Raw genomic sequence first — 11,647 nt, forward strand, 5'->3', positions numbered from 1 at the left:
GAAGTCTGTGACGTACATAATCTTTGGGGGAAACTTGGTGGAAGAAGTGTCTTCCAATGGGGGGAATGTGGGTCAGGTTGCAGGGGAAATGTTTTGCCTATCAAAGTGGAGCAGTGGACATCTTCAGATGTCCACTGCAGCTTCTGGAACGGGACCGTCCTCTGCCTCAGCCTCCTTTCGCCTCGCCTTTGGGAACTGCATTTGCCCCCTCTTTGCAGAATATGCATGCCTGCGGTATGATCCATCAAGGCAGGCTGGGTAAATGTTTCCATGCTCTGCCAGTTGCTGCTTTTCTACTTTTATTTTTAAACCAAATGGTAACACTTCGAAGCATGTCTGATTAGGGAACCTCAACTTGTTGTTTCTGCTTAAAAGTGATAATCCCCCCTTAATACAAACCTCAAGTACCTATTTTAATGAAACCTTCAGATGAATATCAAAGAGCTATTTACTCGTATCTAATATTTTAATTAGATTATATTCTCAATTTAACCCATTAAACCCCCTTTGATGATCTCCATGTTTAGTGCTTAGCCCCAGATGCTGGAGGTAATGAATATTGGACCTTTGATTTAATGAGAACTTCTGCCTTTCCAGCCTGACTCCCTTTGTATCCCCCTTTTTTATTTTCTGAGCTATAGAATTCAGTTAATTGAAGAAGTCTCTTACCACCACACATTAAGGAACCTAAATTAGCATCCCTTTTCTGATTAGAAAATGCAAGCAGACATTTTCTCTTTGATCTGAGGATTGAGTTGAAGTAGGCAACAGCCCCCTGAAAATGAGCTGATGGCCTTATTATTTGGCTGACATGCAGATGTGTCCATGTGGTGCAAAATGCTTAATGTCTTAATTGATCACCTTCCTCCCTATCTGCCATCCTACTACCTTTAGAGCTCCCATAAATTCGGGTGATCTTTCGGGGTGGGTGGTGTGTTTCATTTGGGGCTTTTTTAATAAAACAAAGAACTTTTAGGAAACATTTAAATACAAAACCCATGCTAAACTAGAAGCCATGTATACTTATATGATGGTGCATCTGGGGGGGCAAGGGGGGAGAAAGATTTTTTTTAAAAACACTGATCATGATCATCTCACAAACCATTTGGAAAGGACTGTTGGGGTTTTTTTTTCTCCCAGAAAAATACATTATTTGCAGCATACGTGGAAAGAAAATCTTTTGATCTACCTCAATACTAATGCAAATTTTTCCTGCACCTAACAGATATGGTGACACAAAAAGGGACCATACAAGTAAATGATGAGCATCCATCTGCTTAAAAGCAAAGGCCAAAACTTAATGTCTTTCAAATTAGGGAGGCAAGGAATTTAAATAAGAAATAGGCCTTGAATTTTGCATTAAGCATTCAGGGAGAGATTGAGCTGGAGTAGAACCTGTCTGCCATAGTCCCATGGCTCCAGCACAGCTATCACAGAGCACAGTGTTACTCACCGTGAGCACAGGCTGCCTTCACAGGGGCAGAAATACATTTGTGTACACCACCCAAGAGAACTTCTCAACATTGACTTGACGGGCCCTTTCTAGTGCCACCATTTCTTAATATTTTAGGTTCAGGAAGTGTAGAAGCTGAGACCACCTTCAGTGGTCAAAGACCTGGGGTCAGCGCTACTTAGGAGCAATGCTGCTGCAATAACATCACCGTCATGTTTCTTTCATAAATAACTGAAGTCGGCTTTCCATCACCGTCTCACAAAAGGTATGAACAGCTGGCTCATAGGCTGCTGACTCTGACAAAAATGTACTGTTTTAGCAGTTAAAGACATTAAATAAGGCAGAGCCTAAAAGCCATGTGCCACCACTACATCTCTAAAGACAAACTGTCAAAGATGAGGATTGTAAACCAGACGAGATTATCTCTAACTCCTGCAGTCATTGAATACTTCAAATAGGCATGAACAAGCTATAACGTCCAAACAGCCCACAAGCCAAGCGTTTGATCATTATCATCTCCCATTAGGGATCAATTCTACAGTAAATTATAATCGCACAAAGAATATGCCCTTTTTTTTTTAGTTTTGCATGTTGCCCAAACCTAAGTGCTCTCTGCGTGAGAATAAGCAGGCATGCGAAGACAGGAGCAGCTCTGGTGACTGCCTGTGTGGTGTGAGAAAGAGCTGTAGATGCACAAAATCACAGTGATAGGTAAAGGCAGTGAATCTCCACTGGTGACAGCTGGCAAGGGTGAGTTAAAGCAGCCTGCCTTACAGAAGAGCCTGCTTTGAACAGAAGTGATACTGAGCCAAAAACCTGGATAGAGCAGATGCTAAAGAAGCATCCAGCAGCTCAGCAAGAGCTTTGCATAATCGTGAGTGCAGAGCGGGCAGCTGCAGGTAATACCACAGGGCTCGTTTTTTGTGTGTCATAGGGGCACTTAAGGGTTTGTTCCAGCAGTCACAGCCCAACGATACACAACACCGGAGAATATTGAGCCTTTACTTTAGGAAAGCCAGTTGAGTGGTCTCAGCAATAGCTGGACAAAGTGAGTCACAAAATTTGGTCAGCTTGCCTTTGCTCCTGGCATTTCAGAAACCTGTGTCGTAGAGTTACCTCATTATCGTGAGTTAAAACCAACTTCTTCCTTGAAAGGCTACCTGTACCCTAACAGGTAGAAAAGGCACTGCAGTCCAGTGTGGGATCACCCTTTCTTCTCTTAAGCGTCTACTTTACACCCACCTGCCCTTATCACCAAGTGCAATGTATTGCTACTGCTGCGTGAATACTGACTATGGCAGTAGCTGTAGCCACCCCACGGCACTTCTAGCACTGGAGCTCAAGTGTTTCATCTAAGCTTCTTATGCTATAGAAACAAGATAAATCCAAGGCAGAAATAAGCTACTTTTTAAGCCAAGTAAGACCATGCGAGCAGGAGTTTGCATTTAATTAAGGTGATGCTCTTTGTGATTGTGACTAGAAGAGAGGAAGGACAAAGTCATCGGTTCAGGAGGCTACAACACTGAGGAGTTCGCAGGGCTGTAGTCAGCATCCTCTCTACGTTCACCTACCCCTCCTCTGCTCCTCAGCAAGGCCCACGCCTGCAGAAACTTCACTTCAGAAAACCAATGGAAAAAACTGCACTAAGTCCGTCAGCCAGCAGAGAGAAACAATGAGAGGAAGTTGTAGAAAGGATCTGACATAGCGCACGCAATGCCTGGATCACTTGCTGAGCCTGCCCATAGGTTATTTACACCTTCACCAAGCGACAGCCCATGGTACTTTCAGGGCTGGCACTACACATGTGTTTAATAACAAGACTTTGCAAATGATTCACTCTGTAACTGCCCATACAGCCTGCATATCTGATCTGCTTTTACATAGCTCTGACCATAGAAAGAAAAAAACTTGGGGTGGAACTGCTTTCCAGTCCCATAAAAATTAAAAATGTTAAGGGCAGCAGACAGGAAAATGCTCAAAATCAAAACCGAAAGCAAAGGTTCATGGAAGGATTTTATAGACCATTTTTTAATTTTCTTTAATGAAAACAACAACAAACATTAATCACTTAGGTGTTAAAATAAATTAACAGGAGACAAGTTCATTTCAGAAAAACTCACAGAAGAATTTTAATGAAAATCAATACTTCAGTGGATTTCTTGAAAAATAGGAAATCCACCAAGATTTCCTATTTCCAGCAATTATTTCCTGCAAGCCATTTCCACCCCAGCATTTCCCAAACAAACACATAAATATTAAAAAAAAAAAGCAGAGCCAGCTCTAAACAATCTTTCCCCTACTCCTCAGGCTTCCTTGGGGAGAGCAGCAAAGGGAGAGCAGGAAAAAGTCAGTAGTTGTCACTGAGTAAGTCAGGACCCAGGAATAAAAACTCATTTCACGTATTCTAAGAGAAAAATCTCTGAAACAAACAAACAAAACATCTCCCCAGCCCTTCCTTCTTTGCAGGACCCTCTCCACTCTCCAAACACGATAACCTCTTCCCAAAAGCTTGCCCAGAGGGTCCAGAAGCTGCAGCCTCCTGTCACCAGCCCGGCAGGCATTGCTTCCCAGCCTGGAAGGAGCTGGCAAGTGAGAGCGGGGATGGCTCAGGTAGCGGCTATTTCCTTCCTCTGTCTCAGTCTCAAGGGTTTTTGCCCTTGTTTGCACCAAACATTCCGGGATAAGCAGCCTGTTCCCAAAGCCTTCTCCTGTGACCTGCAAGGCTCAGTGCACAGCACTGCAGCACCCGGGCTGGGACGGGGACTTCCCTGGGGTTGGGTGGTTCACATTCTGCGTGTATTTGTCACTGAGGTTGCTAGCGATCAGTGGCTTCGGTTTTAAACGTGATCGTAATTTTAAATGTTAGCCAAGGTGCCTAGAACAGCAGAGAGGTGAAAATAGGTGGGTGTTTGTGGATTTTGTTTTATTTTATTGATCAGCATACATACTTTGTGAACAATAAAGTTCCTGTAGTGCCAGGGGAGAGGCAGCAGACTTGAGTGTTATTTGATTCATATTCTGACCCTTCCTCACAGACCGGGCATGTCCTAAGTGTGATAATGCTGGTGGGCAGAAAGGGGAACAAGCTCTTTGTCACAACTCTGTGCCCCAGAGAAACCGTGGCACCTCGCTGCTAAAGGGGTCCCATGAACATGGCCCTGCCAGGGGACTGAGGTGAGGATACCTGTGCGTTTTACCTGCCCCAACCTCACTTGCTGCCATCTGCACAGTGCTGTCTGGGCTGTGGCACAGTAAAGGTCCTGTGCTGCGGAGCCTGTTCCTGGGCATACTCCCAGTGCCTGCACCTGAATCCCAGCATCCTTCCCTCCCTCGAGAACCACCATCAGACTACAAATATCACCAGCCCACGGGTGTGCAAATGCCCCCGGCCCTGCTACTGCAACAGAGGCGAGCACTAATTTTTGGGGTGTTTGGTGCAGTGGGAACATCTTTGGTTACACAGCATCTGATCACACTCCTCGATCTGTGCTGGGAGGGCAGAGCCTGGCAGTGCCCGCTGGCTGACACCACCATTTTCTTGACATCCGCTGGGTGCCTTGCAAAAGAGCGGTGTAAATGCACAGAGGAGGAGGACGTTGCTTTTGCATGTCTGTGCCCAAAAACTTCTGTCACTTGTGCACCTTAATCTCCTACTGTTACTTTCTCCTGCCTTTTTTCTTTGTATTGTAAAGCTCACGGTATTTCTTTGTATTGTGAAGCTCCCAGTATTTTTACATGCCTTTGTCTTTAGTAATAATAAGAGAGAATGAACGATTATTTGCACAAGTAAAAGGAATCACACACAAATGTAAAGAAACAGGATTTTTAATATCCCTTTTCCTTCAGGTGCAATTTTTTTTAATGATTACATCTTTACACTTGCTCCTAATATTCTCTCTCACTAAACTAAAGGGGTTTCTCTTGTGTTTCTCTAAATACTTTGCTGCCCAATCCTATTAGCAAAGGCAAGCCCACCTGAGTGACTGGTCTGAAGTCACTGACCCCCACAGCAGAGTGCGATTCGCCAGGCCGGCTGCAAGACGGGCATCCGTACCGCACCGCACGCCGCGGTGCAGAGCGCCCGGCCCCAGGAACAGCAGCGGTAGAAGCGGTCAGAAAAAAATTATCATGTAAATATCACGGTAGAGCTGCTCTTTTATATCACTTTTAATAGTTCCTAATGAAATGCACGCTCAGGGGGAGGCTGACAGCCAGCACAGAGCAAAACAAACAGAATACTTGGTGGGCGACTGAGTACGGATGCAGGATGCAGACAAACGACAGCATCGAATCGAAAGGTTTTCGAGACAGTTCCCATCACCTCCCTGCCTACAGCCGGGTGGGTGTTGAGAGAAGGGAAGAGCCACGGAGCTGGGAGAAGCGTTTCCAGCCAGCGACGTGGCCATGTAAAATGACCTGCTGGACCCTGCGCTGGGCTCTCCGCGGTGCTTCAGATCACACCAAGGCTTTGGGAGGAAATTGGTTGGTTTACCTCCTGAATTATAATTTTTTAGGGAGGTGGGTGGCATTTTAGCAAAATTTGTTGATGAAAATGATTGTCCTGGAAGTATTTATAAACACCATGTAAAAGACAACTAGCCATTTTCTGGACAGATGGTTGGGTATTGGGTATTTCCCCGCCTCACCAACGTGTGATCTTTATTATTTTACGTGTAAAAAACATAAAGGGAAACCCATGAAAAGGAAGCAAACATACACGTTTCCATCATCTCTATTTTATATGTTAAACAGGGACACATTTTCCCTCACAAAACCGCACGTCCCGTTATCCAAAATGCCCTGAAAGTGCTCATGACACCAGACAACCAAATTAACTTCCCGTTAAAAAAGAAAAATTAAGGAAAAAAAGAAATTTAAATAACCTAACGAGACACCGACAAGCCACCGGGTTGCTGGTGCAGCAGGGGCTGCAGAGACAACCCCTGAGCCAGCCCAGCCTCTCCCCCAGGTTTTTAGCGAGGAAAGCCCCAGCTCTCCCCTGGAGATGCGGAGCCTCCGCCGCGCTCCCAGCGCATTCGCCAGCCAGCAGCTCACCCCAGAGAAGAAAACAACAACAACAACAACAACAAATTAGAAATCTCAATTTACCCGGAAATTAAAACCATTTCCTTGGCAGGCAAAGCGAGCACGGCCGGTGGCTGCTCTATCTGCCTGCCGTACGGAGCTCAGAGAGGCGTGGGGGCAGATGCAGGCGGGGGGGAAACAGGAGCCAAAGGTGGGACCAGTCCCGGGGCTCTTCGAGAGGAAAAGAAAAGTGTCCGGCAGGTGATTCACACCTGGCAGCCGTGAAGGAATCACGCTGCCGGTGCAGGTGGTTCTCCAAGCTGCAGAAAATCTCTTTGCCGGCTGCGATTGCCTTTGCTCCGAGCAGCCCTGGCAGGATCGAGTTATTCGTGATGCTCCCCCCTTCCCTTCCCCATATCGGAATTAAATAAACGGTATTTCGGTCTTACCTGTTTCTTTGGAGGGCATTTCTAGAATTCTTTTTTTTTTTTTTTTTTGGAGTGTATGCGTGTCCTGGAAGCTCTGCCCGGCGTCAATCCCGACCTACCGCCCTACGGAGGGAGTCGGCGAGCACCAGCCCCGCTGGCTGGTGCAGGGGAAGCGCGGCGGGGCTTTAGGGGGCCGGGGCGAGGCTTGCCCTGCCTGCCGCTCAGGAACGACAACATGCTGGCACGGGGACACGTTTATTTTCAAATCGAGGGAAGTTCGGGGAACGGAGAAAAGTCCGGTATTTCGAAGGGAAGGGGAAACTTAAAGGAAACTCGCCTTGTTTCGCTCTCCCCCATCAGATTTTCAGGCAAAGCTCAGGCTTGGGGTGATGCTGGGGGAAGCTGGCGGTACCGCGGGACCCCCGGGTATCGCTGCCTTCGCCCCGGGCCGGCCCGCCCGCCCGCCGGGGGGGGTCCCCCCGCACCAACACCTCCTGCCCAAAACGTGACCCCCTTCCCCCGGGCTCCGGCACCGCTCGAGGCTGGGGAGGTGGGGGCGGCTGGCGGGGCCGGGGCCGGGGCCAAGCCGCCCCGGAGAGGCAGGTGAGCCCGGGCCGGGCCCCGGCGCTCCTAGAGGCGGTGGGGGCCGGCGCAGAGGTCCCCGTCCTCCAGGATGTCCACCTCGTCCTCGGGGTCCGGGAGCAGGAAGGGGCCGGGGGGGCCCTTGCGGGGCTCGGGGCCGGCCGCCTCGGGCAGCTCGGGCTCGGGGGAGCTCTGCTCCCGGCTCTCCTCCCCGCCCGGGTGCTTGGGGTCCTCCTGGGTTTTCCGCAGCTGCTTTTTGTGCTTCATCCGCCGGTTCTGGAACCAGGTTTTCACCTGAGGAGAGCGCGAGGAGGGAGAAAAAAAAAGGAATAAAGCCTAAAAGGCGAAGGTGGGGATGCTGCATGGGACAAGGGGTGGGGGCAGGTGCCAGACCCCTTCCCGGCGGGGGGGGTGCCGGTCCCCGCCGCCCCGGTACCTGGGTCTCGGAGAGGCTGAGGGCCGTGGCCAGCTCCACCCGCTCGGGCGTGGAGAGGTACCGCTGGATCTCAAACCTCTTCTCCAGGCCGGAGAGCTGCGAGTCGGAGAAAACGGTGCGGGCTTTGCGGCGGCGGCAGTGCTTCCCGGGCAGCTCGGCGTGAGCGTGGTGCTGGAAGAGGGCTGGCACCGGCATTCCTGGGGGGACACACGGCGGAGACCCGGGCTGCGGGCGGGCGGGCGGGCGGGGAGCCGGGGCCACCCGGGGGCTTCTGCCCTCTGCGGCCCCCCGGTGGGCTGCAGCGGCTCAGGGGCGGGCTCTCCCCCTGCCTCTTTTTTTATTATTATCATTTCGGTTTTGAGGTCGTTTTATTCGTTTGGTTTGGAGGGTCTTGTCGCTCTGAAAACACGGGGCTTTGCGAAGCGCTTCGCCTCTGCCGAACCCGCCCCAGCAAGGCGAAGGCAGCGCCCGCAGCCTTCCCACCGCCGCGGCGAGGCGAGGCTGGCAGGGAAACCGCCACCCTCCCGGCAATTAAACCACAACGAAATGGACGCGGAAAAAGCAGGGGAGCCCTGGAAAAGGCTGGGAGGAGAGCGTGCGGGAGGAGAGCGGTCCTCCCCCGCCGCGCCGGTGCACAACGGGGGCTGCCCGGTGGGGAACTTCGGAGGAGGGTTCCCTTCCCTTCCCGCCCCGAGCAGGGAGCGGGCCCTGGCAGGGCTGAGCGCGGGTCCCTGCGCCCGCAGAGCCCCGGGCTCCGGCCGGGCCGGGGGGCCTCTCCCAGCCCCGAGGAGGGGAGCCGGCACAGCCCCAGCAGCGCTGCTGGAGGTGGAAAAGCGAAGCCCGGACGTTGTCTGGAGGGACAGCGCGAGGAAGAAGAAATGTCATCGGTCCGAAAATAACAATAAAAACCAAAAAACACCAATGAAGGCAAAGAGGGGGAGAGGGAAACCCTCAAGATCTCGGGCAATCGAGCGAATGACAACCTGCAGCGCGACGGGCTCCTTTCCCCCATAACGAAGCCGGCGCTGCCCGGGGCTCCCCGAAGCCGGGGCCGGGCCGGGGGCTGCGGCCGGCGGGGCTCGGGCAGCCGGCGCTGCCCCGCGGCGAGGGGCGCTCCGAGGGCGGCTGGCGGCTGCTGCCCGGGGGACGCGGCCACGATGCCGGTGAAGGATGCAGAAAGGGGCCCCGCCGCCCCGGAGGGGCTCGTCCTTCCCTGCCGGAGCGTGTCCCGTCCGGGGCCGCGGGCTCTCGTCCCCTCCCGAGTCCCCACCTCGCCGCCACCTGGCCGCAAACTCCGCAGGTTCCTCCTGCGAAGGGCTGCACTTACCCGAGGTGGTGAGAAAGTAGGGGTGGTGGTGATGCTCCGGCTTGTGCAGGGCAGGGTGCGGGTGAGGCGCCAGGAGGGTCGGGGTTGGCATCAGGGGGTACCCATAGTCCAAGAGGGGGACGCGGGAGGCCAAGGAGCCGGGGAAGTGCTCGGGGGGCACCTCCCGCAAGGGCTTGGGCTTGTGCAGCAGGATATCCTCGATGAAGAAGGAGGTGGGCCTGGGCGCGGAGACGGGGTGCACGGGCGAGGTGAAGTTGAGGTTCATTTCGGTTGTCCCCCCTTCGGGCAGCGGGGAAGGGAGCGAGCCGGGCTGAGCGCTGGCTGCCGGAGGAGAGCGGGTGGCGGGCCGCGCCTCCCGGGGCCGGGGATAATAAATAAAAATAACGGCAATAAATAAATAGCAACTTAAAAAAATCCGGAGCAAAAATAAATAACAATAATTAAAAAAAATATATATATATATCCCCCCCAGCCAGGAATAAACTGAAAGAGCCGGGGGATGCGAGGCGGGCGGGTTTGCGCTGCGCGGGGAGATGCGCGCCTTTGAGGCGCGGTGGGAAGGGGGGTCTCCAGCGAGCCAATAGCGATCGGGCGGGCGGGGGGACGGGCCCGCCGGGCCACCCAAACCGCGGAGGGGGCGCGGAGGGGGCGCGGAGCCGCTCCGGTGCCGCGCAGCCCGGGCGCACGGCCGCGAGCAGGGCGGCAGCCCTCAGCCCCGGCCCGAGCGGTGGGGTTGGGACGTTTTCCCAAACATGAGTGTTTTCTCCTTGTTTTTTTTAAAGGGAAAAACTTTGGGGGGGGGGAAGAATAGTGGCCCTTCCCCGACCTGTCCCAAGCTCCGCTCCTCGCTTGTCCCTCCGCACGCAGCTTGTGCCCCATCGGGTTATCGCCCCGTTGGGGTTTTGTTCCCATCCATGCCCCGCTCAGTGGTGTGCTAACACGTCGTCTTTTTTTTTTTTTTTTTTTTCCCGGTCTTTCCTCTGTTTGTCTTCCCCCCCTCCCCTAATCTGTAACATTCATTTCCCCGGAGTCAATTTGCTAAAATGAGGGTGATATACCACATCATAGCCGAGATAATTTCGGTTCGCATCTCAGAAAATTGCTCTAATTATTGATGTTAAACTCAGGGAAATTAAAAGAAGGCACTTCTCCTTCATCTCCTGATTTTAAGCTCTAATTTGTTGAAATCGAGTTGTCATCACAATTCCAATCACTGCTGTTAATAGTAAAAGTGTTCTAATAGAGCCAGAATTCGCGCAACCCATGCTATTAGATAATTAAGAAAGATGTTAGGAAGGCAAGTGCTAATCCTTGGGCACACGGACAGCATTTCCATCTGATCCAGCAGGTAGAACAAATTAATTACCAGAATCAATTAGTCCTAAAAGTACAGTTCTCAGGGTAAGCCATGTCTTCCATATGGATGAGCTGGTAAATGGTAAATAGATGAGGAAAAAACCTTTAAAAGAATAGAAACGGCAACCGTCCGGTTTTAATGAATCTGCAACTCGCAGCCCCCGCGGTTTCCACGCGTGCCGGCTATCCTCCGCCGCCGGGCACGGTCCCGCGTGGGCGGGGGCACGGGCAGCCCGGATCGCGCCCGCCCGGGGTTTTAAGAACAGCCGGTTATAACGCGAGGCAGCTTCTAAAGCACAGATGCGGCTCCTTCACCGGTTCCCCCGGGCCAAAACTCGGGGGGGAGCAGAGAGCTGCCCCTCTCCCCGGGAAAACCCACGGGAGCCGCGTTTTCCTCCCTGCAGACAGGCAGTACGTGTTGCAGCCACGCACACGCCTCGTGTTAAGAGACATATACATGTATCTCTCTGTATATGTATACATCCGTGCCCGCACGGTACGGGGGCGGGTGCCTGCTGCACCCAGGCAGGAGCGCTTCGGGAGGCGCGGGGCTGGGGGAAGGCTCGCCCGCCGCCGCGCTGCCTCTCCCGCTGCTGCCGGCAAAACTCCCTCTTCTTCTCCAGGAAAAAAAAAATAAAATAAAATAAAATTTAAAAAATCTGTTGCGGCGTCCCCTCCTGAAACGCCCATTTCGGCATCAGCCCGGGATTTTGGCCGGGGGTTTGAAAATACAACAGGCTAACAACTTTCTCTGAGGAGCAAATGAGTAAGCAGATGAATTAACAGTGATGAAACGGGTCTGATGCCCAACCTGTTAACGGAGGGAATGCAGCCAGGGGCGTGTAAGCCGCTTGACTGGCCATTTCATCAGCTGAGATTGCTTCTCCGGGAGGGCTGGGGCTTTACTCATCACTGGGGTGTGTATATATGTATATATATATTTATTTAAAGCAGATCTGAAAGATTCAAGACGTGTTACTTCAGCCAGATCGGGTCACAGCTTTAGGACTTAGGCAAGAGCTTGCTTGCCTGACAGCCGC

General features: G+C 52.2%; 1 protein-coding gene across 1 annotated transcript; it reads right to left on the minus strand.

Moving 5' to 3' along the window:
• Positions 1–7,536: 7,536 nt before the first annotated feature.
• BSX (brain specific homeobox) lies at positions 7,537–9,516 on the minus strand. The gene is made up of 3 exons (XM_075521332.1): positions 9,252–9,516; positions 7,925–8,121; positions 7,537–7,782 (listed from the first exon to the last, which is right to left on the minus strand). The coding sequence occupies exons 1-3, from the start codon at positions 9,514–9,516 to the stop codon at positions 7,537–7,539; spliced, it is 708 nt and encodes a 235-aa protein (XP_075377447.1).
• Positions 9,517–11,647: the final 2,131 nt, after the last annotated feature.

This window comes from Mycteria americana, chromosome 19 (assembly GCF_035582795.1).
Source record: "Mycteria americana isolate JAX WOST 10 ecotype Jacksonville Zoo and Gardens chromosome 19, USCA_MyAme_1.0, whole genome shotgun sequence".
Lineage (NCBI taxonomy): Eukaryota > Metazoa > Chordata > Aves > Ciconiiformes > Ciconiidae > Mycteria > Mycteria americana.

What these genes read in the sequence shown, in the direction of transcription:
- BSX (XM_075521332.1), bottom strand. Translation starts at nt 9,516, where the DNA reads ATGAACCTCAACTTCACCTCGCCCGTGCACCCCGTCTCCGCGCCCAGG. An exon ending in CTACTTTCTCACCACCTCGG is followed by an intron (nt 8,122 to 9,251) that starts GTAAGTGCAGCC and finishes GTGTCCCCCCAG; the next exon opens with GAATGCCGGTGCCAGCCCTC. An exon ending in TCAGCCTCTCCGAGACCCAG is followed by an intron (nt 7,783 to 7,924) that starts GTACCGGGGCGG and finishes CGCTCTCCTCAG; the next exon opens with GTGAAAACCTGGTTCCAGAA.